This window comes from Rhyacophila brunnea, unplaced genomic scaffold (assembly GCF_057557595.1).
Source record: "Rhyacophila brunnea isolate RB1 unplaced genomic scaffold, BYU_Rbru_1.0 scaffold_6, whole genome shotgun sequence".
Lineage (NCBI taxonomy): Eukaryota > Metazoa > Arthropoda > Insecta > Trichoptera > Rhyacophilidae > Rhyacophila > Rhyacophila brunnea.
In genome coordinates this window covers 892,649-919,252 of record NW_028233276.1, presented here as the reverse complement: position 1 = coordinate 919,252, position 26,604 = coordinate 892,649, and the positions used below count along the sequence as shown (strand labels likewise).

The window sequence follows — 26,604 nt, the reverse complement described above, 5'->3', positions numbered from 1 at the left end:
TTATACTATCCATAATTATTATTATCACGTCTTGGTATCCCCATCACAATAAAATAATGTGCATCTTAATTGACCAAGTGGTCTAAATAAACCGTAACTGTAACCACAGTCCCACGATGGCCGCGCGGCTTTAGCGTCGGCCTATAGCGTCGTGGATCCAGGTACGAATTCTGGGTCTGGCAAGTACGAGTACACAGTTTCTTTTCAAATTGTGTATGAGTCAGAGTATGAAATGGACATAATAAGTTGAGCAAGTGGCTGACATCCATTTCTCGTAAAAACAAAGTCTGTTAATACAAACCTTCACTCCGTGGAGGCACATACGATCTTATTAGGATCGGACATGGTCGGAAGAACTGCAGATACAGTAACCAGTATGGATGCCTAATAATTAGTTCGCGATCCTAATAAATAACTATTTTGCATCTAGAGGTGGTTACAGTATCTGAAATGGTAAAGTTACGGTTTGCTCATGAGTACCCGGCTTTACATTGTTAAATATTGTAAGTTATCTGTTGAATAAAAAAATATTTAATCTGTAAAAATATGGGAAAAATGAAATCTTGGAATTTCGTCCAAATTACGGATCAATTATAAACTCAAATAAAAAAAATAAGAAACGAAAAGCGCTGCCGCGATCATGAAAAAATTTCATTTAATTATAGTTACAGTTAAAATATATCTATGATGTTAATAGGTAGTTACAGTCAGACATGCACATAGGGGAGGGGGGAAGGGGTCCTCGGGTCCGGAACGAAAAAAAACAAAATATTTAGGTGAATAGAATATTACGTCTTCTTCTTCTTCGTCTCCGCTGACGCGACCTCATCACTGAGGATCGTGACCCTTGATAATTTGGTCGTCGAACAGCCTTTGTTGCATAGTAAGTAGGTGTGTCTTCCTAAAATTTATTATACGCAGTGATGCAACTGTTATTTATACTTACTATGTAGAATGAAGGGAATGGAATTTTATTTAACTAGCGTTCATCGCCAAAATGGTTGGACATCACTGCTTCATATCGTGCTATATAATGTAGAATGTGTAGGAAGACAGATTATTGAAAATAACATTTCTTGTATCCTTTAGTGGCGAAATCGCTAAACTCAAACTTTTAGAATGTCTGGGTATGTAGAATGTACTCGAAAGTCAGTGTCAGTAGCACCGGCTGTATTTCGTTAACTCTTCTCTATCCGCCGCCGTTAAAAAAAACAATAATAAATTATATTATTGATACTTTTTCGTAATGGACCCCGTTCGAATTATTTTTTGTGCACGCCCGGGAACAGTGTATATATAGCAATGGTAATTCTATATTGGTAATATTTTTTTAGTCTTTTGCCATATTCTATCTTTGCTTAGAGCATATGGATACCATACGTGACACACGTCATCTCCAAAAATTCATGTCGCTCGACAGTCTACTTGCATATTATAACGATATATGTATTCTCCAGAAAATATGAAACATGTTTGTTATTTTTAATGTAATCTGGTACTAATCCCATCTCGGTAAATTTTTTTCCCAGATTGGATTTGAGCACATATAAATAATTCGGGTTCGACACAAATTACACAATTATTTCGCTAGGTTTGAATAAAAAATAATATTAGTCTTATTTTCTCTACCACATAATTTCATCAACAACGGTAAACGCAATTGGCACTTTTCGATGTTAATTATAACAGAAAACAACTTTTGTAATAGCATGTTCATTAAATACAGATAATATTAATTTAAACAAGTTTACTTATTACAATTATATAAATGTAACATACCTAAGTAATTGTTTGATGAGAAGCTGTGTTAAAGATTGTTTGAGTAACGATATTTGTAATTACTAAATGATACCATTATTTATTTTATTCAAAAGTGATTTCTACATTTAGATGATACTTTATAAGTAGTATTATTAATTGTTTTTACTTTCAATAATATCTAAGAAAAACATTTAAAGCACACAAAAGGTTATAACTGAAATTAATAAGAAATGTTATATTTTGCAAGTATATTCTTTATTGATATTATTACATAATAAAAAGAATCATACAATCATTGTTTTTTTTACAAGATTTGAAGATACATATCTTTTATCCAAACCTCTTTTCTACTCTTTTAATTTTATTGTTATAGCATACTTTTGAAAAATCGTACATAAATTGTTTTAATACAATAGTTAACAATGTAATGTTAATAAACTATTTTTTATGCAATGAATACTTCACAAGATTAATTCGAATCCACTGGGTATCGATTTTTTCAAAAAGATTTTTTTTCTACTGATTGTATATTTTTACGGGTGTTTTTAAATTATGTATAATCTGTAATGTAAGTTTAAATAAATTAAGAATACTGACATTGTAACTAATGTTTCCTATGATAATAATTTATTGATGTAGGTTAAGTTTAAATGGTTGTGTGATTGTTTTATGCAAATAACTTAGTAATTAATGTTTACAATTGTATAATAATGATAAAAATGTATTCTCTCATTGCATCAACGTCGATTAAATATATAATATGTTCACATATAATTCATTCAAAAACACGCTATAAAAAATCTTGACAAATCTGAACAAATATGCCGGACGCGACTTGATCTTTAGGAGTGGTCGATGGTGTGGTAGACGAAAGACGATCGTGGTTATTCGTGATGATGGCGAAGTGAGAGTTTATTTACGGTTACATAAGTACAAGGGTACAATCGGTACAATATAATAGAGGTAGGTGTTATTTTCCAAGGCACTAAGTTCTCAAGTAAGGTACAAGTTTATCAAGTGAATATTACGGAGAGACTTACTTGTTTCCTCCCGGCAACCTTTTGTTGAACCTATCACGAAGGAAAATGCGTACAGTATCTCAGCCATTTGGTGAGAAAATACAATAAACGTTTAGTGAATATCACTGAGGTAAACAAATTGCTTACTAAGTAGTAATTCGATTGTGAGAAAAATCTATACAAAGAAATTACAAATGCTAAACAATAATCAATTTAACTAATTTATTAATTAACATTGATTTCAAAGCGATTCATATGTCATGGATTATGATTATACTGACACTGCTTGGTTCTCACAGAAACATTGATAGCCACATATCCATATCTAATTACGAGGAAATTAACTAATAACTACACGACTGAAGTGTTTTTAAAATCTGCTTAAGATAATATGCCGTTTATATATTTTTTTAAAAATCTATAATATTAGCATATTATGTGTACTGAATGTCAAGTAAACGAGAAACGGGCAAAAAGACCGTTAATAGTTTAAATAAAAATACATAATATTATATTACGTATGTAGAACCCAAGTGAAGTTAAGAGAAAGTCAATAAAACGCTTGTATGAATTTATTTAAACGTAAAGTCACGGTCATACATCAATGTACTCGTATATGACCGTGACCGTATCGTGATATACATTACCTTCGCGGAAACACCTCAATATTTTAATCCACACTAGGTGTTATCGACCTTGGTTTACCATGAAAGATTATTTCGTTTTTTTAAGTCAATACAATAGGTTTGTAAATAACATTATAATGGGAAACATAAGGGCACTGAATAGCTGAGGGTTTTACAGTCGTTGGTAAATCATCTAACGGAGACTTAAAAGTCAACCCAAGATTAATAATTATTTGTCGAAGTGCATTTCCAGTAGAATTACATTGTGATATAATCATTTTTTATCACAATGTCTTATAACAGATAATAAAATATTACAATCAGTACGAAGCTTCAGTGTCATTTCTGAAAATGAAGTAATATAAAATCAATTATTCAATAAATTTCCAATTTGGTTTTCAAAAAAATTAATGTCTTGCACTTAACCACAGAATTGCCTCAGTATAAAATAGATGTTAAAAAAATATGTATTTAATAAATTATGTGTGAATACATTTGCAACGAAAATATAATGATTTTCAAATAGATCAGTAATATCTACTTGTGCACAGAATGTCAATAAGAAGACTAAATATGTCTGCAACAAAAATAAAATGTATATGAAACACTTTTCATTGGAATTTTTATATTTCTGTGTAAATTTTGATAATTCATCGATTATTTTTCATTCTTTACGCATATTATATGAATTATGATTAATTTGGTATATTATAAAACATTTTTAAATCACCCTATTTTCGCAAGCAATATTATAATACAAGATTTTTCACGAGGATTGTTTGTTATCCACTCAATAAACATAATAGTGTATGATTTTGTTTCCGTTATTGCTTAATAAACTATTTCTTTTATTCAACAAATAAGTCACAAGATTTGAGAACGTAATATTCTATAAATTGAACATACATGTACCACTTTTCTACAATCAAATTTCTACAAAAAGTTTTTTTCTAGTGTGTATATATATATCCATCAGATGTTTTCAAATTGTGTATGTTGCTTTTATAACGTTAGGCAGAGGCGAAGAGTGGATGTAGGCTGTTAATATCCGCCATAAATAGTGCACATTAAACTTTGTTATTCATACGTATTTGTTTTCGTTGAATTAAGAATACTTTATTTTTTTAAATTCATTAAGCCCTGCCTAAATCAAACTATAATAGATAAATAAATAAATAAATAATAAGGCAGGGATCAGGGGAAATAAGCAGTTTAATTAAATTTTAAAAACTAACCATCTGTAAATTGTAGTATTATTTCAATAAAAACGAACTGACAAAGTTTAGTGTGCACTATTTGTGGCAGATCTGAAAACCCTTCGCCACTGACGTTAGGTTTTAATATTATTTTCTTTTGGGAAGATAATTCCCATCTCGACATGTCAATAACGCTAACAATTTTTGGTTTAATTTTAATTATCTCTATATATTATATTATAGTATATTATTTATAATACCTACGTTATTTCCTAGAGTCTTTCAATAAAAAGAAATAATTATTCATAATCATAAATCTTGGGTAGTAATATCGAATAAATATTTATAATAATAAATTTTCATTAATGAATATTACCGTGAAAAATCATGCATGGTATGTATACACTGTAACAGCTAAGCCAAGAAGCTTAATTACCTAATGACAAGGAAATAATAAAATATGTAATAATGATACGTCATCGTAGAAAACAATAATTATAATTATTTCAAGTTCACAGGTACTTTGATGCACGTAAAATCATTATTTATGTGCATTACGGTAGTAAGTACGTAATAAAGTCAATTATCACCAGTTTTAATGTAATCAATCGATTATTCTCAAATCAACTTTACAAGCCGCGGGTCACTGTTTGACCTTTGGCGTTAGTTATGGTAGCCATTATTAGCGCTACACGTTGTTTTAATGCGTCGTTTTGTTATCGCTCAATCGGATTACTTTATTAGACGTTTGACAAACCAAACGTGGGCCCCATAGTCACGTGTTGATTTTTCGGATATACTACCAGACCAAATATTTTCGGCGTGGTGTCTTCACTATATTTTACAATACAACCGCGAAGATGTGGTTGGTCAATTAATAATATCGCCAAAATAATTTTCAATTTCAATCTATTTTTTTAACATATTGTGGACATTACAAATTATAAGTTTAATACGTTTACAATATGACATGAAACATTATTATAAAGAAAAAAGTAATAAAAACGATACAAATGAAAATATAAAAAGAGAACATAATATAAACATATAAAAGCAGTGAAAATAAAATTATACACATATAGAAGTTCAAAGAAGTACTTTACTTAAGTATAATTTATAAAATAGCGTCCACCTAAGCTCACTCTCACGCAAGTGGAATATATCAACACCCGAAGCAATTTGGTTGAACATAGTTATTGCCCTCCCAATCGGCATTATCAGTGGCAGGTTGATTCTGCACCTTAGGAGAATAAACAATCGATGCTCTCTATTTCTAACATAGTTATCAGGGACACACAGGTCAACTCTGCCCAGAATGGCAGAGTTCTCATTTTATACCTCGTATAAGTAGAAAAAAAAATTTTTTAAAAAAAGAAAAAAGCTAAATAAAGATTTTTTCTAAATTGCAGACTGCAGTATGTAAGAATACCTAAGAGAAAGTCAGTTGGATAAAGCCAGGTGTAGTATCCAAACAACTCAAGTAAAGGAGTCTCAATAATCTCTTCTGAACCCTCTCCACCATAAGGCCATACTTCAACTGATGTGATGCCAAAAAATAGACCCATTCTCAAGCTTGCTTCGAACCAAAGAATTAAACAAAAGTTCTAATACCGAAAGACCCGGGAAGTACGCATGACAAATCCTAACATTATGCTATCATATAAATATTAATACTAAGCACATGTTCATGCTTTAAAAAACTTCATTATGTACAAATAATTAATCCAGTGGTCTAGTGTTAAATAAAATATTGCCGGCAATCACAACCTCCCCTATTCTTCATAGGGGTGCGAAAGATCGAATTTATTATTATTAATTGGACTGAATAATCGCTTCTCGAATTTTCACACAGTTTACTGAGCATAAAATTATTACCTACTTATTTATGATAAAAATTTAAAAATAATAACGAGGATTTTTTTAGATTCGCTTGATATTATGTATAACACAATATTGACAAGGAATGTCGGTTTGAAGAAGTGCCAGAGAACACACCCGGGGCGCCTGACACTACACCTGTTAATTATTATCATCGCTCTTAAGCAGAACAGAAAAAATGGGCCTACACATACTTTTTACGAGGATTGGTAATTAATAATTCGCCCAATCCATGTGGGTCTTTGGAATGGATTTAATACACATAATATATTGACAAACAATACGTATTTTTTACCTGTGCTCTCGAAACTGTTATCCGCGGCTTCGTATTTATACAAAGACTGCCGCTTTACCAATTAGACTAACGTACGTGCATATGTGTAATTAGCTGGCAAGAATGTACTTCTAATCAGATGATATATGTTGTGGTGGTTAACAAATCTTGTGAATCAAGTATATTATACTCCATATTGGATTTATATAATATTTCTAAATCAATTTAATTATTTATGGATTTACTATGCATATTTAAAACTTTACAGGCTAATATTTTAATAAAATATTGAATACGAATATAAGCAAATATCAAAAATATAACATTCTTCTATAGAGATGGGACCTAAACATAAGTCGTATCGCACATTAGTGTGTCCACGGATACTAAGATGGCAATCGCCCAGTTGACCTGAAGTTCAGATGGCGTGCCCAAGTTGGCGAAAAATCCTCCGGTCGATACCGCTCCTAATAGTGAATTATATTAAATTATATTTAATGCGTACCTATATTATAGTTAACCTTGTTGTTGTCTTTTAAATAATAATTTTATAATATTATCACCATAATATTATCACCGTGCAGATTTTTTGTTGTTGGTCATATTCATAGGCAAATTATTTGATAATGACCAACCATAAAATACTCCAGTTAGGGTGTCGCGAATATTTATTCACAAAAAATATGTTAAAATGTATAAATATATATTCAACCACACCACGTCTATGTGCAATAAAATATACAATGATTTTTTCTTTTTGTTCACAGGTATCGCTCGAGTTCATGGAAAAGGAAGAACTTTACTGTCACAGTGATTCTTTTAAATAAACTTCTAAACATTATAAGAGGTGAACATAAAATTCAACTCCTGTAAGTTTATCCAATTTTATGCAATTTCTCTGCATTGCTTGGATTTGTATTGACGAGTAGAATTTAATCAATATTCAGGGGAGCGTTTTACACTGTAAAACAGGTTGATATATTGTTAAATTATCTGATTCAGAGGTTCCCAACTAGTCAGGAGTACAGTATTATTATTCATTTGGGGAGCTGTGAGCACATATTTCCGTAGTTAAATTTCAATAATTTTATAGAATGGAATCAATATACCTACTAACACACCAGTTGTTAATTTTTTTTTATCAGACTACTATGGTTTTTTAAAGATTACTAAGGAATAAAATAAATTGCGCCGCAGACCATTATTGTATGAAACAGAAATGTGGAAAAGATTTTTATAGGAATTTATATGATTTATGAGAGAAATAACCTGAGATTCTACGGAAGTTCTTATCTCTATAACTTGATCATTTTATGATATATTTTTTTTGTTTTTGTTTATTTCACTTTTACGACGAATCACACTAATTTGAACACTTGTAGACAGAAACCGATAATAAAACTGACTAACCATAACCGTGGTAACCATATTATCAAATTTCGATAAACAAATACAGACTTATTAAATATATTTAATACAAAATTGGGATTTTTATATTTTTTTAAAATCATGCGTTTATCTACACTTTGCTGCGAGCACATATGGTGGGAACCTCTTGTCTATATTCAAAATGCCATTAAATTTCATTAATAAAAATTGTAAACGTATAACTTATAACATATATTAAGCTTTAAACACTTGAGAAAGACGTATTTAAAGATCATACTATTCAATTAATTGTCTATTATAAACTCACACCATATTATATAATACAATAAATGCTTCATTTTATGACATTATGTAGATATGTTAATTAACTCTATGATTAACAACTGACATTGTTAAAAATAAGTGCTACTATATTATGTGTACTAAAGGCATCTAGCGACAAAACACAAAGCATGTAATTTAATATGATTTACTTATGATTTACATTGTATAGTATTTTATAACGCGTTTATTTTAATAAATAGTTACATAGGTACATAGAATCATTAAAAAGAAAAATAGAATTTAACAATTAAAAAAAACTATTGCAAAATCTACTAGATCATTATATAATTACATACATATTATTTTACTGTTATTTTTATATATTATTAAGTATAACATATTATTAAATAATTTGTTTCAGATGTAGGTACCGTTGAGATTTTTAAAATTCATTGTTTTTTATTTTAAAAACGTTGACTTTCTAGAGAAACAAATCGTCGTAATTTTTTAGAAAAAATATTTATAAAAAAAACATGAATTATTAGAAAACATTTTGCCCAAATCCAAAAGAACAAACACTAGGTATAAACTACATTTTATGATGAAAATAACCACAAAATATTACTCATTTAAAATTTGTCATTTACGTAATTCGATAAGCATTTCATGTAACAACTACTAGTTTTAATCACCGTAATTTAGTAAGATGTCTGTAGCTTAATTGGAAAAGCATATTAGCGCAAACCCAAAAGATACAGGTTAAAGTCCCGTCGGGTGTCGTATTTTTTTCTAAATAATGATTTTTGCTAGTGTGCATATGCATGAGATGTTTTCAAATTATGTGTATTTTACGTAAGTATTGATCATTTAAAAGACTTGAAAATGTAAACTATCAGTAAAATCTTACATTTTTCGAATTCTGTTGCTAATAGCCCTTAGTGGCATCATACTTCCTCTCTCTTATAATACGGTTATGTTATTTTAAACCTCTATTACGTCAACCTATATTTTGTACAACACCTCATGTTAGTAATTAGTATACAAATCATAATACTTATTAACTGTACTATTCTTAGATTTGTCAGAAGCTAAGTAGCAGTAATTGAATTAAACCTTAAATTGTGGATGGCGTAACAGTTATTTCCAAGAAGTGCAAATAAATTATTCATGAAGATGAAAGAACTCTTGCAAGTGTGGAGTAGAGTTGCGGGGAAGACGTACAGCGCTGTTGGCAGGAGCGAAGGAGAATCATCATTGCAGAATGCTGACCAGCCAAGCCCCAGGAAAATCGCCAAAAGAAAACACCGTAAAAGTAAGAAACTTTATCAAAATATTTTTATTATATTTAACTTTTATGAGGCTTTCTTTACCCGAGAGCTGCGACTGCTATGCAGTGCCATTCATAAGTAAACTCTTCAGCGTAAATGTCGCACATTTCATATTGTAGGTATGGCTATTCAATTAAATTATGTAGGTACATCCTAATTAAAGGAATTTAATAAAAAAAATATACTATATATATTATCTTTATTAATGTTTGGAGCCTTCACGAATCCTTATCGTATAATTAAAATAAAATTTACACAAAAACTAAGTTTTTTTTATAATTCCATGATATTTGAGTTATTTATGTTGAAAGCTATTTTGGCTATGAATCTTTCAAATGACACTTTAAAACCGGTATAATGTAGTTCTACGTTTAACGTACACAAAATAATCATGCAAATATATTTCCTATTGTCATGAGTCAATTAGCCTACACAGTCTGATAGTCATATTTTGTATGTCCACATACTTACCATGTTTCTTATCTATTAGCTTAGTATTGGGTAATGAATTCGCGGAGCATAGGTGTTTGACTGACCAAGACACACATTTTTTTCATAATTTTTCTAGAATCCGATTACACAGTTTTTAAAATAATTCTACATACTTAGTGAACAAATAAATATATTTACATTAGATAGTATGCAATATTAGTATTGCTCAAAAAATCTTCTTGCAATTAAAAAGAACATTTACACTCACTTGAAATATAACCGAAATTTCGCCAGATAAAAAAATTAAGACTAATAAAATTCAAATTATTTTTTAAATCGGCGTTGCTATTAGTAACTACTAATTAATGCAGTCATTTTTGTGCTAATTATACAATGTAATATGCACATATATAATAGGTATTATCATGGCCCCCACATCCTGAAGTGGGCCTCCAGGCCAGGATCTATAGTGAGCCCCCCCGCCTATCGCTAAGGTTAAGGGTAGTGTAATGATTTTCTACAGTACCTAGTGTTCCTCAAGTAGGTAGTTTATACGGAACCGTATGGTTAAGGGTATTCCGTGTACTTTTAGCGATTTTTTAATAAATCCAGTTGATTTATTGAGTTGTCAGCACTTAGCATTTTATGAAGCACTGATCGCGACCTCCTTTGTGGTAACCAATTAATATGCAACCCTTCGCCACATTCGATAAAAAGTCATTTTGTAAGTCAATAAACACAATTAAATAAATTATAAAATAAAATTCTACAAGTGAATTGTCATTTAATTATATCGCACAGCCACATATTTTTAAATGTTAACAATTATTAAGGAACATTTTTTACAATTAGATCGATCGATTGGTTAGGTTAACCTAACAAATAATCCAGTATATCGGGTATTTTCAAAATGTGTTTTCCGCTGTATTCCTGATAACCTAACAGTACCAAAAATTTAATTAAAGGTTATTTAATTTAAACAAAATTAAAATTTTCTTGTTCGTTTTTTATCATTGGATGTCTCAAAATCAGTCATTGCGTCGAGCCTCTACGTCACTAAACGCGCCAGTTTGAAGAAATGAAAGAGTTGCATGTATATAATAAAATAGTAACATTGTCCGAAGATGGAAAGTAAATTTTATAAAAAGTTTTTGAACATAATAATTTTAAAAGCATATTTCCTTTAAATATTGTAATATGATATTTATAAAATTGATAACAAAGACGAATACACACGTCTTTGAAATACTTCTCATCATTAATATGATTTAATTATTTCTCATTGATGTATATAATGTCGCTTTTAATTATTATGTGATGTTATATTAAAATTATGTGAAAATGCGACGTATTGGTTGGAACTTATTGACTTTTATAATAATTTGTCGTGAAGTTATGCGATAAATTAATAACGATTGAAATCAGGCGCATCTAACTGGAATATGAATTTATTTTCACACATAACCGACTGCAACGTGAATTCTGTAATGATAATTTATGTTTCATTGAATTTCTACGAACAATATATAGGTACTTATTAATAGTACCTATATATAGCAGTGATGTGCATATTTTTTACGAAGGACTACTTTGACAAGATAAAATATCTAATGTACTATTAAAAAATGTTATATTTTTAACCGTCATTCTATTTAAAATTTCTTTTTTTTTTAAATAACATTAGAATAATCATACGTTTCTAATTCTATTCGATACGACGCTCGATCTGGATATTTTGAAAACTTAGGACTTTGAAGTGGTCTCTAAATCCAGACCGAAAATAATTAATATGACACATATTTTTATCAATAATTGTAGACAAACTAACAGTTCGTCTATATTAGCATGTCTAATACCATTGCTAAGACACTGAAATATTACAACGCACATTTTGTAACGTGTACACAAATCTGCGAGGCTATTCTAACATATTATCACAAAATATCCAAAAAGAACTAAACGTGATAAATATATCACATTTATCACTTTACGTATTCTGGAAGTTAATTATTATAATAAGTAAACCGTCTGAACTATCAAAAAGTGCTATTTCTTAACAGCCCCTCTTTTGGCTGCTTTAACTTTTAGAGCGAGATAGAGATCAATCTCATATTAAGAATAGAGATGCAAGATGCAACTGTTTTAAATATAATTACATCACGCCCGCCGCTTTAATGCAAAGATCCCCGCGTGCTGTCAAATATCGAGTGACTGGCAGTAACATAATATTTGTTTTTACTACGTGCTGCAATCGCATTGACATGACTAATAAAATTGTAGGTTATCTTGATATTATGTTTGCCGTTTTAATATAAAATTTTGGGGTTCGGGTGGTTGCGCCAGCACGAACATACCCGAATTTGACCGACACGTCTACCAACCTAAATTTTCGTCGTATTAAGAATTTACCAATTATTGGAGATATCCGCCGATTGTATATAGAATGTCTTCCGTGTTATTTTGGACCAATGTAAATAACGGAAACGTGATATAGTGATGGCGTCGGTGGTATCTTGATATAATTTTTATAGTTAATTAAGTATTGCAATTGTTCATTGTAGTTTTATATGCCTGGTCGTGTTAAGTATTGCTTATATCTAATTGATAGTAATAATTATATTATTTTTATACTATGCATCTCTATAATTACAATTATTTCTTACGCCATTACCTTTACTTTATAACCTATAAGTATTAAATTATTATTCTTATATATATGTGCAATAATAAATAAATAAACCTCTTTAGTATTCTTGCTCAGGGGTACCAAGCTTTAAATTAAAATAATGACGATACATCATCCAACGTATTTCAGTGTTACCGTGATTTCAACACTCTTTATAACATCGTCCAAATTGCCAGTATAAAATTTGACGTAATTGAATTTTAAATATTATACAAACTTGTGAAGTAATATTTTATTACTTTGGTATATTTAAATCTGTACGCTAGCATTGCTTTATTTGAACACACGCAATGAAATTTAATATTATTATCATTACGTTGAAAAAAACTGCAGGCATATAATTATTGCGGAATATAATACCAATTGGGCTATTGCTAAATGCTGCCTACACCTGACTTTTTGATCTTGACAACGACATATCATCAGCTTCAGCTTAGATCAGTGCTTCTCATTCTGGAGGCCGTGGTCCGAAGCTACTTCCTGGGGATCACGAAATATATCAGTTTTTCTAAATAGAAAATATACTATTTTTTTATATATTATGCAAATTATATGAAAAAAAATAACACAGTAAGTATGTAAGTTGTGCATTTAGTGTTTATGTTCTTTTTTAACTTCTATGAGATTCTTTAGCAAATAAATTCTAATAAATTGGGCTTCTTTTTTATATAAAGTGAAAAATATTTAGGTATTTGCGTGAGGAATAAGTTTTATATTGCTACATCCACTTATATTCTGAGAATTCCATCACGTTGGTGGAATTATATATCCAAAAAAAATCGACAGAAGTATTATTATTTTATGAAAAATATCAGGACTCAAAAATGGAAAAAAAAATATATCTTCAAATGACTAAATTATGAGAATAATTATACATTTTAAGATTTCATCCCTTTTGTCTTATAAAAATCTTGTAAATTCACATACAAAGTAATTATTTTTGTACACCTTTTAACAAAATTGTTTTTTATTATAGTAAAAGATTAATCATTTGGTGTTTTATAACATTAGCAAAATGTACTTCAATATTAGTTATTAGAAATAATTGGCATGAATAATGGACTAATTGATAGCTTAAAGGCTTACTCGCTTAAAGTAGAGTTGCCACTTAATAATTTTGCACTCCGGCTCTAGGATGAAAATGATGTAGGTATTTGATATATTCTAAAAATATTTTTTTGACATACTATATTATGTATTTGTTTTCTTAGTACTACATATATTAATACAATTGCATATCATTTGATCCATTTCTATGCGAGGTAATCAGGCAAAGAGGCGTTATTAGTGTAGTAAAAAGTGCAAAGTTATAAAGCGCATCTCTACTTACACGCAAAACGAAATACCTATGTGAATTTGAGTGAGTCCTACTCGTTCCATATTTTTTTTTCTAGCACTCTTTTTATTAGGTATGCTCCTAAGGTTTTTCAAAATTATTTCTTTCCAAGAATCTAGCATTATTAATCCTTGAAAAATTCTATATCGGAAATTAGCTTTGCTACTGCAAGTTGATAAACATAATGCCGGGTACTCATTGGCGAACCGTAACTGTGACCGTTGCAGATACAGTAACCAGGATCGACGCCAAATAATTAGTTCGCGAGCCTAATAAATAATTATTTCGCATCTAGAGTTGGTTACAGTACCTGGAACGGTTACAGTTACGGCTCGCTAATGAGTACCCGGCTTAATATTATGATGTATTCTATTATTTTAATATTATAAAAATGTACCTTTAACAATAATCGTAAATAAAGTACACACACACACATTTTTTGTTTAAATCGTGGAGCTTTGAAATTACCTTATTAATTTTTTTAAATACGAAAAAGTTTTAAAAGCACTGTATTATATAATAATTTTATTGTTGTCACATAAAATTGTTAGTGTATTATAGTGTTATGTCATATAATGACATTACTACGGTTTTTTCTTCTTATGCTTTAATCACTAATGCATTGCGGCGAAGACATCCCATTGGATAAAGGTAAACAGCAAGTAAAACAATAATGATTCATTTTTGAACAGTGAATCACTCCGGTATACATAGACAATATAACAGTAACGCCAAGTAACGGATAGTAATTATTGTGGGATTTAGGTATAAAGGGGGTAGTTTATGTTAAATAGTGTGTTGACAAATAAAAATCTTTAATTCTTAAAAGCCTTTCAGGAAAAATATAACATTTAATATTGAAATTGTCTTATCTCTATTTAAGCAAAAAAAAATGATAACACAGGTTTTTAATACGCTGTAAAAAAGTCAAATTATATAATTTTCTGCATTCCTAATCGCTGGAAAGCCTCAATTAAACGGGACTCAACTCGATGTTGCCAGCAAGCTAGGTATATATTATCTTAATCAATCTAATATATTGTTCAAAGTGCTTGGATGACTATCAGTGACGTCCCGTGGGGGTAGGTAGATTGAGCGTCGTTTGGGGGCGGCAGTTACTCGAAGGGCGGCAAATCGAGGAGAATCATTTGGAATATATAGAAATAGCTATCTAAATTTAATAATAACGAAATTATCTTTCCATTAAAAAATTTAGCTCACTGGTTTTGTCAGGTTCGCGATGTCTAGTTTACTTCCGTTGCCCTTCGACGTCCTTGGTGACCAGAAACGACACATGCAGATTTGCAAATAATTACAGTCTGATACTTTGTTAGTAATTTATCCATACAACACATTTCTTAGATATTGGACTCGTGAAAGGATGATAAAAATACTGTATAAAAAAATGGGGCGGCATTTTATCTAAGGACGTCAATGGTGACTTGGTACAGCGAAATAATGAGTTTAATAATTCTGTGGAGCTGTGCATGATTATCATAACCATTCACATAGATTGCGCTGTCTGATTTATAAGTTGTTCTATGTCACTTTCAGTAAAATTCTCAGGAGAGATATTTGAAAGTTCACATGGCCAACATGCAGTGATTATATTATATAATAAATATTTATATATTTCGTTTATAAACGTAAATTTTATAAGTATTTAATTATTAGTACGACAAAAATTAATGTCTTATTTTTCCCCTGGCTGTTCTGTTTTGTTACGTTCTGTTTTATCCGATTACCATTCTCTTCAACGTTTTAGTTAATGTTAAATGTTTAGTAATGAAAAATAGTTATTAGGGTTACCTACGCAATACATATATTGTGGATTTAATAAACACATTAAAAGTTACACGTTAAATTTACGATCGTACCAGTAAAGATCAAAATATATTATCAAACGAGAATTGTTTGCAACATTTCTTTTACCTTGACCAACAACATTTTTATGAACGTACTCATTTTAAACTACTTTTATTTTCATTTCTAAACGAACCAGTTTTAACATTAATGTTATCGACACTCCTTGGTTGCCTACCGGCATTTAACCCACAAATTACCACATTACATAATGTGGTAGAACCATTTTTAAATTAATACTCAAAATAATGTACGAGTATGTTACAAGTTAGTAATCTGAATAATTTATTCGAATATTTTTTAATATTTAGTAACTGTTATATATTGAGACATAAACCTTTCCTTTTGCATTAAAAAATTATAAAATAACTGTACACACATACATTGATTTAGTATTTTTTATCATTTAGTATGCAATTATAATACAATTCCGAACAACTTTGGCCCAATTCATCAAAAAGACATTGTTGACCATAAATGTACAATATACTTGTTTCCATCTCCTCTTTCCTTAATAAGACAATCAAAAGAAATTTCACATGCGTGTTTATTCAGAGTATGCTGTCAACACAATCTTTGTCCACCTGTGAAACTATTCTATATAGAAGGCGGCTATCGACGGTATATTATAATACAACAATAATTAGTGTTAACCGTCTGAACTCTGAAAAGGGCTATATTTTAACAGCCCTTCTAATGTCTGTGTTAACTTTTAGAGCGAGATAGAAAGTTTTGACAGTTTATACGGTTAACTTATTGTAAAAATAATTACAAGATAAAAAGAACCTTTTATATACCACGTTTTTAAATTTTCTGTTGAATCATATAAATTTGACTATTCTATATATTAATAAATACTTTTTTTTGTACTTGATAGAAATACTGAATAAATATTATAGAATACTGAAATGTCATTTTGACATTTCATATTGATTTCCATAGTAACGCACAACGTATATATTAATAATTTAGTTGCTAGGACCCCCTTAGCAACCAATAATAGTGAGTAGTAAATATTACTTTTAACGATTGTTTTCCGAAACATAGAAAACAGAATAAACTGAAAATGAATTCAATTCTGCTTAAAGATGGCCAAACGTAATAAAAGAATGCATTGTCGTCGTGTTCTGGTATATTCTAAAAGTTTCAAATGTCTAGCTAGTCGGGAAATTAGTTAAAAATCTTCAATCGTCCAATAAAAATCTTGGACAAACAAGAAAAAATTTGTACTGTACAAACAAGAATACGAGTACGATAATTAACCACCTCAATACATAAATATGATAAAGTGATAATATTATTCATTTTAGCCACCGACAACCGCCTTGTGGATAGAATTAATAGATCCACTGAACAGCGAATTTCCTTTTAACTTATTTTTACATGTTTTTTTTGATTGATTTATATACGTGTAAGTATTACGTTTAATATTCCCACCAACATCACTCGTAAATCTGGGGTTTTCATATTAAATACTCTATCGTAGGAAAGTGGTGATGTTTCATGGTGCTGAATATCGTGCGGTTAACGTATTTGATTGTATCAAGGTTGTATTGAGGTTGATCGAGTTGAATTTTTTTTATGAACGTATTAAATAATTCAAATTAATAATTATTTTTATTAATTGAACTTGACTTGCGTCAGCATTTCCTTTTGCTCTTTTATATATTTTGTATATTATTTTATTATTCTATCATTTTTCTTGTTATTGTTTATACAACCCAATGTGAATCGTGACTGGAACATGCAAGGAAATTTATTCGATCCCTTATGTCTCCAATCCACCAACCACCTTAGTTTTGGGGATATTATATCTCTCCGTACATAGTTCAATCACCGCATACTAGGTCTAACGAATTACTTTACCATCCGGTCTATAAAAGAACTCATGGATATCATTGTATAACACACGTTTTGGTAACTTTATCTTATAGTATAACTTTGGTTATAATTGCAGCAATAAATTAGTAAAACAGTTTGGCCTACTATTTACGTAATAAAATACGATGACGCATCAAAATTATACCAATGGAAGTTATCCTGTGGAGCATAAAAAGATTATTATCGATAGCAAACCAAATATTTTACATAAATGTAAACAATAAAAAGGCTCACCATGTTTATAGCAATTTTTTATGTAGTGAGTGTATTCTCACCAATAAAGCAAAATATCGCAAAATATCAAAGATCAACGAACGCTTTTTGCGTGCTTAATAATTTACACTGCTAACCAATTTTGTGTATAAGTTTTTTTTATAAACTCTGTTCAAATTGTAACAGACCATATGAAAGAAAATTTATCACAGTGATTCACAAACCGTGTAGCTCGCTGCTTTATTATATCGCGAAAGTGGGCGAGATGTGTTGTAAATAATATTAAATGTTTATGTGTCGCTAGACACTTTATGCTAATTAATTCTTAATTTTTCCACTTCATAATGAAAGACTTAAAGTAGCCTTTCAGAAGAAAGCAAGTGACGTGTGAGCAGGCCGACGTTTGAAAATGAAAAGGTTTACATTTTTTTTGTATTAAAGTTTAGTACTTAGCTGGAACAGCGCGTACATGGGAAATATTATGTAGTTGCGGATAATGTTTTATTGTTGTTACTGCGGACTTTGTCAAGATCTTCCCTTTTGTATCCGCATATCACATTTTGTCGCCTTTCCCAGCTTCTTTTGTTTCTTGCCAAAGTATTGAGCAACACTGGTTTTGTGGTACGTTTATACGAAAATTTTTGTAAATTTTATCACTATACCATAATAATAATTATTACATACTATATTTTTATCAATCTTAAAATACTTGTTCTAATATATATGATATAATATTGGAAGGGGATAAAGATTGGAAACACGCCACGCGTGTGGAGTGACATATTCTCTCTTACCATTTTACATTGTGTATTATGATATTATGAAACAGAAACAACACTTACTAGTAAATACCTAATAATATAATAATCATTATACAATAATAATTCATTATGACGTCACTCCACACGCGTGGCGTGTTCCCAATTTGTTCCATTTGAAATGTTTGAGGAACACTGGTAATATGTTAATAAAAATAAAACACAATATGTAGTACTTATTCAATATAATTGAATAATCATCAGGACCTGTTTCTTCCGCTACAATAAAAAAATTGTAAACTTACAATTATTTAAGCATATTAACAAATTTAAATTCAAAGTTATTTAATAAACTATTTTTTTATTCAACGAATAATTTACAAGATTTAAGAATGCTACATTCTTTATTGAACATACGTAATTCAAAAACACCTCAGAAATATCGCAGTCCGTAAGAAAATTGACCGGAATCCGACTGATCCGTGTTCGAGTCCCGCCTGGCACTATATTTTTTTATTATTAAGTAAGTACATTATGTGTTTCCGAATTATGTATGTTCAATGTATATTGAAGATGTGAACAATTAGTAGTAAGTTAGCTATAACTAAGAGTGATTTATACAAAGTATGAAATATTACAAAATAAAGCTTTTGCGGAGAATAACAATAATTATATTGTGTACGTATGATTCAAGTTACCAGTGGTATACGTCTATGGTATATTATTATCGTTCTTTAATAACACTATGACAATAAATGTGAACATTTCCTTTATAAATTATCGTGTTTACATCTAAAACCAAAAAAGATCAGTAATAGATAATAATTATTGTTTATGCTAACTAGTGTTTTCAAATGTGCCGACAAGACTATTAATAACATAATAATATATATTATATTTGCATAATTATATAAATTTAAGTATTTATTATTATGTCTTATCATAAAATAATACAATTATTTGAGTGAAGGGCTTATTTTGTGATTTACATATTTAAGAAAACCAATGTGTAACAATATAGTGATATTCGTGTAATAAAGATAAGTTGTGTGCGAAATCAATTTACTGCTTAATTAACGTTAAATGGACGCAAAGGGGAATAATGCATAGAATGTGAACGTTGTGTAAAACTATTTACGAGTACAAACGGTATGCATCAATAATTAGTGAAGTGACTACTTATTAGCAAAACAATCAGTTGCATGGCAACGCCACTTTCGATGATAAAGCATTATAGCGCCTGTACACGTAAATGGATTTACTGCCGGCAATAGTTGTGACAATAACTGTTTACACGTAAAAGTGCTGACTGTCTCTCCAATCTCATTCATCAAGAGTAAGCGAGACGCGATGTTGTAATTCTATGGTACTATTTGACAGCTAGTGAAAATCGGTCAACCTGAAAATTCGTTTTTTTTGCCAGAAGGGTCGCCACTATCGTTCTACTGCGCTGGCGCAGATCGAAATAATCCTACTGTCGCATGAAAATTTAGCAGCTTCAAAACTTGCTTGAGTCATGCATGCAATCTTGCCAACTACCGCAGGATAATACAGTATGTTTACCCATACATTTTCCTAATGTCAACAGTGAATCCATGCACGTTTAAACGGGGTATTAGGCTTTTTTCTTAAATTATGGCATACACGACGTACAGTGTTAAATATATAAAAATTAATTGTGCTTTATCAGCGGTTACTTGAAGAAATGCATGCATCGCAGATACAAGTATCCTTAATATTTGGGCAATATTTCCTGAATTACAAATATTGCAACACTACACACGTCGGTTGCAGCGTTCCCAACCATACTATAATTATATTATTTGTACTATAATTATTTAGGCTCGCGTACTATGTACGATATAAAAGACCGAGACGTTTAGAGACGAGGCTCTGTACTACGATTCCACTTTGAAAATATGGCAACACTGGTCAGTTGACGCATGCGCATACAGTGTAATGTTATTATGTCAAACTGATTTCAGTCGTTTGAATAATATAATAATACTAATATGTACATGCACCGTATTGTGTCGTACGTACATAATCCATACTCAAAACAATTTCACTTTTGTTGTAAATAAGTAAACGACATTAAAAATATATATTTAAGTAGGTACTTGCTTCTGTTTAAAAATGCATTATCTCATTTATTTAAATAAATTTTAGTATGTATTAGGCACTGGTCGTCATAGTGTGTATCACAAAATTTGCCGTATTGGTACCTACACGTGGTATCTTGCAATAGACGTTCAACTGAAATCTACCACAAAACCTATAAAATCATATATTTAGCTCGCAGATCATTGAAAATACAAATAAAACACATAATTTAACGTGTTGCCATAAATGAATATTTTAATAAGTCAGTATTAAATAACATTATATTATATCCATTGAAAGAATACGTTTGTATGGCATCATCGGAATAATAATATAATAATAAATTTATCGAGCTGTGCAAAAGGTTTACATTCTGCGCTGCTATATGCTCTTGACCTTCGTAAAAAGTAGTTTTCCGAGTAGTTTTCGTTTTTTGCTCCTACATTTAATAATATGTATGCACATACAATGAATCCGAGCGTCATTTAGAAAACGTACGAGAAGTGAGCGATTAAACACCAGCAATAATAATTATTATACTTTTCTGAAATACTGACAAGTGGTTTGAATTACACGGTACATAACCGGACAAAAGAGAACATGATATAACAGAACATGAATAAACAGAACATGAAGAAACAGAACGGTGACAAAGCAGATCATGAAAAAACAGAACAGTGACAAAACAGAACAGCCGGGGGGGGGGGGGGAAATAAAACATTCATTTTTGTCGTATCTATTTATTAATTAAATACTTAAGTTTATAAACGAAATATATATACGTATTTAATTATTATGTAATCACTGCATATTGAAATTCGACAATATAGAGATACGACAATAATTATCGCTGTTCTGTTTTGTCATCGTTCTGTTTCTTAATGTTATGTTTATCCATGTTCTGTTTATTCATGGAATCGAATTACACATGATTTTGAATGAATATACATAGTATTATCACAAATAAAATTTGTAATCAATATAGCATTGAAATAATATAATCTTTTGAAAAATATCTGAAAAAAATCTAGCAAAAAAATTTGAACCGAATGGGATTCGAATTCACACGTTTTACTCCCTGCGTTCTGAGATTTTATGAATTCCACGAATAGAAAGCAACCAGTTTTGTAATTAATCAACATAACGATATTATTAACATGATTATAGATGGCGTCCGGTGTAGAAAAATCATTAATGACGTACTTAAAATTATGTACCTATCTTCAAGAATAAGCATCTGATATTCTAAATGTCATATTGAAAAAAATAGTATTGCATGCATTTAGATCCAGTACATTTGTATCGCATTGTGTGTCTCTACAAAATAATAACTAACAATTATTCATAGTAAATAAAAAACTGTTTAACTACTTTAACATTGACTTTAGTTGTATGATAATTTACCTTTTTTGGAGCGAAAATGATAATTTACCTTTTATAGCATGTTAGCTATTTTATTTGTCTACTTCTTTAATATTCTTATGAAATAGTTGTGTCAGTCGTAATCTTCGAGAACTTTTTTTATAAATCCATCTTTTTTTTAAGAGTTACGCGTTTATCTAAAAACTTTCTGGAAACTTCAAGCTTCCTGCATTAACGGACGAAGTGAGGCGATGATGTCCTATATATGGATAAAAGTGAAGCTAGAAGGAGAATACAATTGGTATTTGAGTTGCTTTATCTTCATTTAACTAAAATTGCAAAAGAAAATTATTGTACCTACTGTTGAGTCATTTTTTATATTATGTATTTCAGTTTTTTTTATTTTAAATTCTAATGAATAAAATTCTCGTTTTTATTTTGTGACAGTTGGGAGAAGAATTGAGAAAAATAAATAATCAGATAATTTTAATACAATATTATATTTCAATTTTCTTTCATACTGAAATTATAACTGAGTGTAAGATTTAAAAAATAACAATCCATCACCAGTATTTTAGATATTTTAACTTTGAAATGAATCGCTCAGCTTCTTTATAAATTATTACGAGGTTGATTAATTTTATACTTGGATAGTCTTTTTTTTAAATTAATTAAGGGAGCGAATGGCATAAGAAACAAACGAATGATATATTAAGAATCTGAGCCTGGACAATCTGTAAACTTTCTAGGATACATTATTTCATGATCACATACACTATGTTAATATCATAAAAATAACACCCCAAGCGATATCGTTCCAAAATTTAGAATAAAACCATATTTATTTCATCTGTGCTAGACACTCACGCTCACATACTACTACTCACCAATGTTTATTAAATAAATAAGCATAATATATAACTAGTACGTATACCATATATTCTATAAATTCAAAAACTGCGAGTAGCGCCACATGACATGGAAATGTGCATGTTGGGCATAACGCGTAAAGATCACAAAATAACCCAATGGATAAGAAAGCAAACAATAGTACGCGATGTGATAGAGATGAAAAAATGACAATGGGCTGGACATGTCGCTTGGCGAGTGGACAACCGGTGGACAAATCCCTTCGTATAGTGGTACCCAAGGGGCACTAAACACCACAGGGATGCCCCAAAATCTACTGGATAGACGAACTCTTGGAGGATGTACGTAGCAGCAATGATCTATGGGCAGAAAAGAGTGAAGGGAGCTAGGGGAAGCTTTCATCCAGCAGTGGATCGATAAAGATGATAGATGAATTGGTTACATGTAAATTGTATAACAATTCACTGTAGCACAGTCATCTGTATAGCATCGAGATGAAAAAATACGCATTGTTCTGTATTTCTAATTTAATTATATACCTATTCTCTACTGTCTTTCCCTTGTATTTTGGTAGATTTTATTGAATTCATGAATGAAAACCTAACCGAATTTAACCTAACATAACCAAACAAATAATCCAATATATCTTCTATTTTAAAAGTTTTTTTGCCGCTGGCTTCCTGTAAACTGACAAAACCCGTGTTTTATTTAGACATGAATTTTATATCAGTACTATATGGCCCAAATAAGTTGGACGGTCTTTAATATACGACCATAATAATATTATAAAATATAATATATTTCCGATACATCATTTAACGGTGAAGTGTAGTAATACGGCATACGTACAAATTTACGGACACAGGACGAATTAGTGGAAAAATCGGTTTTTAGCCTTATTTAATTATGTGATATACATACTACATATTGTGTTTTATTTCAATAAAAACAATTTAATTATGTCAATCAAGAATAATTGATATAACCATTAAATTAAAGTTTTCCATAATATTAAGTACACACAAATCTTAATTTTTGACCGGTTCATTGGGTCTATTCTATACTTATCGACCGCTAAAGTGATAGATATTATCAAACTTAGGGTAGGTTTGTATCTAAGTATTAGCACTTATTGTAACAATTACAATAAGTTGGTTGTTTTGTTGCGAAGTGCTATATTTTAACAGCAGCAAGAGAGGCGCTGTTAAAATGTTACGCTTATTGCAACAATTACAACCAACGTATTGTAATTGTTACAATAAGTGCTAATACTTTGATATAAACCTACCCTAAGTTTGATAACATCTATCACTTTATCACTTTAGCGGTCGATAAATACAGAATAAACCCACAGAGCGTGTTCTCTGTTGGTCACTATTTTTCGATTGCAATTAGGTATAGCAATAATAATAAATGGACAATTATTATTATTATCAATTTTAATAATAAATAGATCTCCACCTATACTGACAAATTTATTCAACATAAAAAATATATAATTTGCTAATAACATGCGCTGCTGTGAAATAATCGATTGTTACGTTGTAGTATTTCTGGTTTGATTTACTATGTTATATCGGGTAATTTAAATGTTGACGATTAACACTGTAGCCGTATAAGATCATTAAAGATAATAATTATTGATGTATGTTCTTAGTAAAGTGACAGATATTTGCCATAATAGTTGTATAATACGTAGATAAATAAAAATACTATACTACTATGTACATGATTACGATGAGATTGATTTGATAAATCTACAGGATTCCCCGAACACATATCTGGCGTATGTATGTATCACAGAACCCTGCGTTTGGGTGTTAACAGGGAACACAGAATTAATGGGAATTGAAATACCTAACGGGTGTGAAGTAACAGGCAACTGATCTCGAGTGTGGAAGAATATGGGATAAACTTAAACTTCTTCTTCTTTCCGTGTCCGATCCTAATAGGATCATATGGGCCTCTACAGGGTGGAGGTTTGTATTAACAGATTTTTGCTTTTACGAGAAATAGATGTTAGCCACTAAACTTGTCCAACCTATTAGATCCATACTCTGACTCCAAACACAAATTGAAAAACAATATGTGTATTTGCCAGACTCAGGATTTGAACCTAAGACCCATGACATGATAGGCCGACGCTTAAGCCACTCGGCTATTGTGGCACACGTGTCAAAAATACATCATTCTGCGCTTGTCCTTCGTTCTGACAACTGCTTTCGGTTTATACACTGACGGTTATTTGAAGGTTACAACACACACTAATGCACGTCTATAATGTGTGTTTCATTTTTGTAGGACACTCACACATTCACAACCCTGCTTCAAAATGTACTGTATTGGGGCATAGCCGATCTGAATTATATTTATTAATCTGTTCTGCGGGTGTGCAGCATCGTTTTTTATGACGGGGATTCTCAGGAGAAGTTACCCAAGACCTACGAAGAAGACTGTCGTAATAAATCGATTCTTTGGTCAAATGACTTGCTGATATTTTGCAAAGGATGCGCGCAAAGATAATGATTCGTTGCACTGACCAGGTGAATGACGCAATGAGCTTCCCTCTCCCCATCACTTTCAGACATGTGGAGGGCAAAACAGCGACGGAGGTTCCACAAGAGTGATATTGCTGAGAGTTTTCTACTATTTATTCCACAGTAATTTGTATTTAGATTCATATAATACAAAACTCATGTTGACAGTATAATTGGTTATTCAATTATTTTAATCATTCACGCCAAAATTATGAGGACTGTGTGTTATCAATTTCATTTATTTATTACTTCGTAATAATACGCAACCCGCGTGAAATACGAAAATACAGAATAAAGATTTAATTTTTTTACAATATAGTCTATAATTTGTGCAAGTTTAATGAATATTGACGTAGTTTTTTAGATATAACGGAACAAAAATAGAGAGACATACAAACATTTATATAATAGTCAAATCACTGATCACAGGGCAAATATTTCTACATCAGAGATACTTTAATTTCAGAGATAATAAAGAGTTTATTTAATAAATTTAGAATTCTGGTTTAATCTAATTTAGCCTGGAATAATAAATAATCAATGTTTATATTACAAAACTTTAAAGTTTACATTAATTTGTTCATCCTGAGACATCGTATTTTGATGTTTTTCAACGCAAGATATCGATTATTAAGACGGTACTTCAGTGAAACGGCAAATATTTTCAACTATAGGTGCGACGAAATTTTGGACTCGCTGGCAATCGGAGAGCAAACATCGAGTTGTGAACACGTCAATTTGTTTCGTGATGGCGACGGGGGTAATAATTCTTAAATCGTGTAAAGATGACTAAAAAACGTTACCCATTTACTTGAAAAAGAAAACATA

The 26,604-nt window shown here is 30.4% G+C and overlaps 1 protein-coding gene across 3 annotated transcripts in view; it reads left to right on the top strand.

The window, feature by feature from the left end:
* The window catches only part of LOC147065069 (scavenger receptor class B member 1-like), a 180,006-nt gene that overhangs the window by 40,759 nt on the left and 112,643 nt on the right, over positions 1-26,604 (top strand). For 2 of the 3 annotated variants that reach the window (XM_085956272.1, XM_085956270.1), the window contains exons 2-3: positions 7,522-7,601; positions 9,484-9,719. In XM_085956272.1, the coding sequence (XP_085812398.1) occupies positions 9,575-9,719 (145 nt within the window). In that variant the 5' untranslated portion in view covers positions 7,522-7,601; positions 9,484-9,574. Of the gene's footprint in view, positions 1-7,521; positions 7,624-9,483; positions 9,720-26,604 lie in introns of all 3 variants that reach the window. The other variant, XM_085956271.1, reaches the window with a different exon arrangement.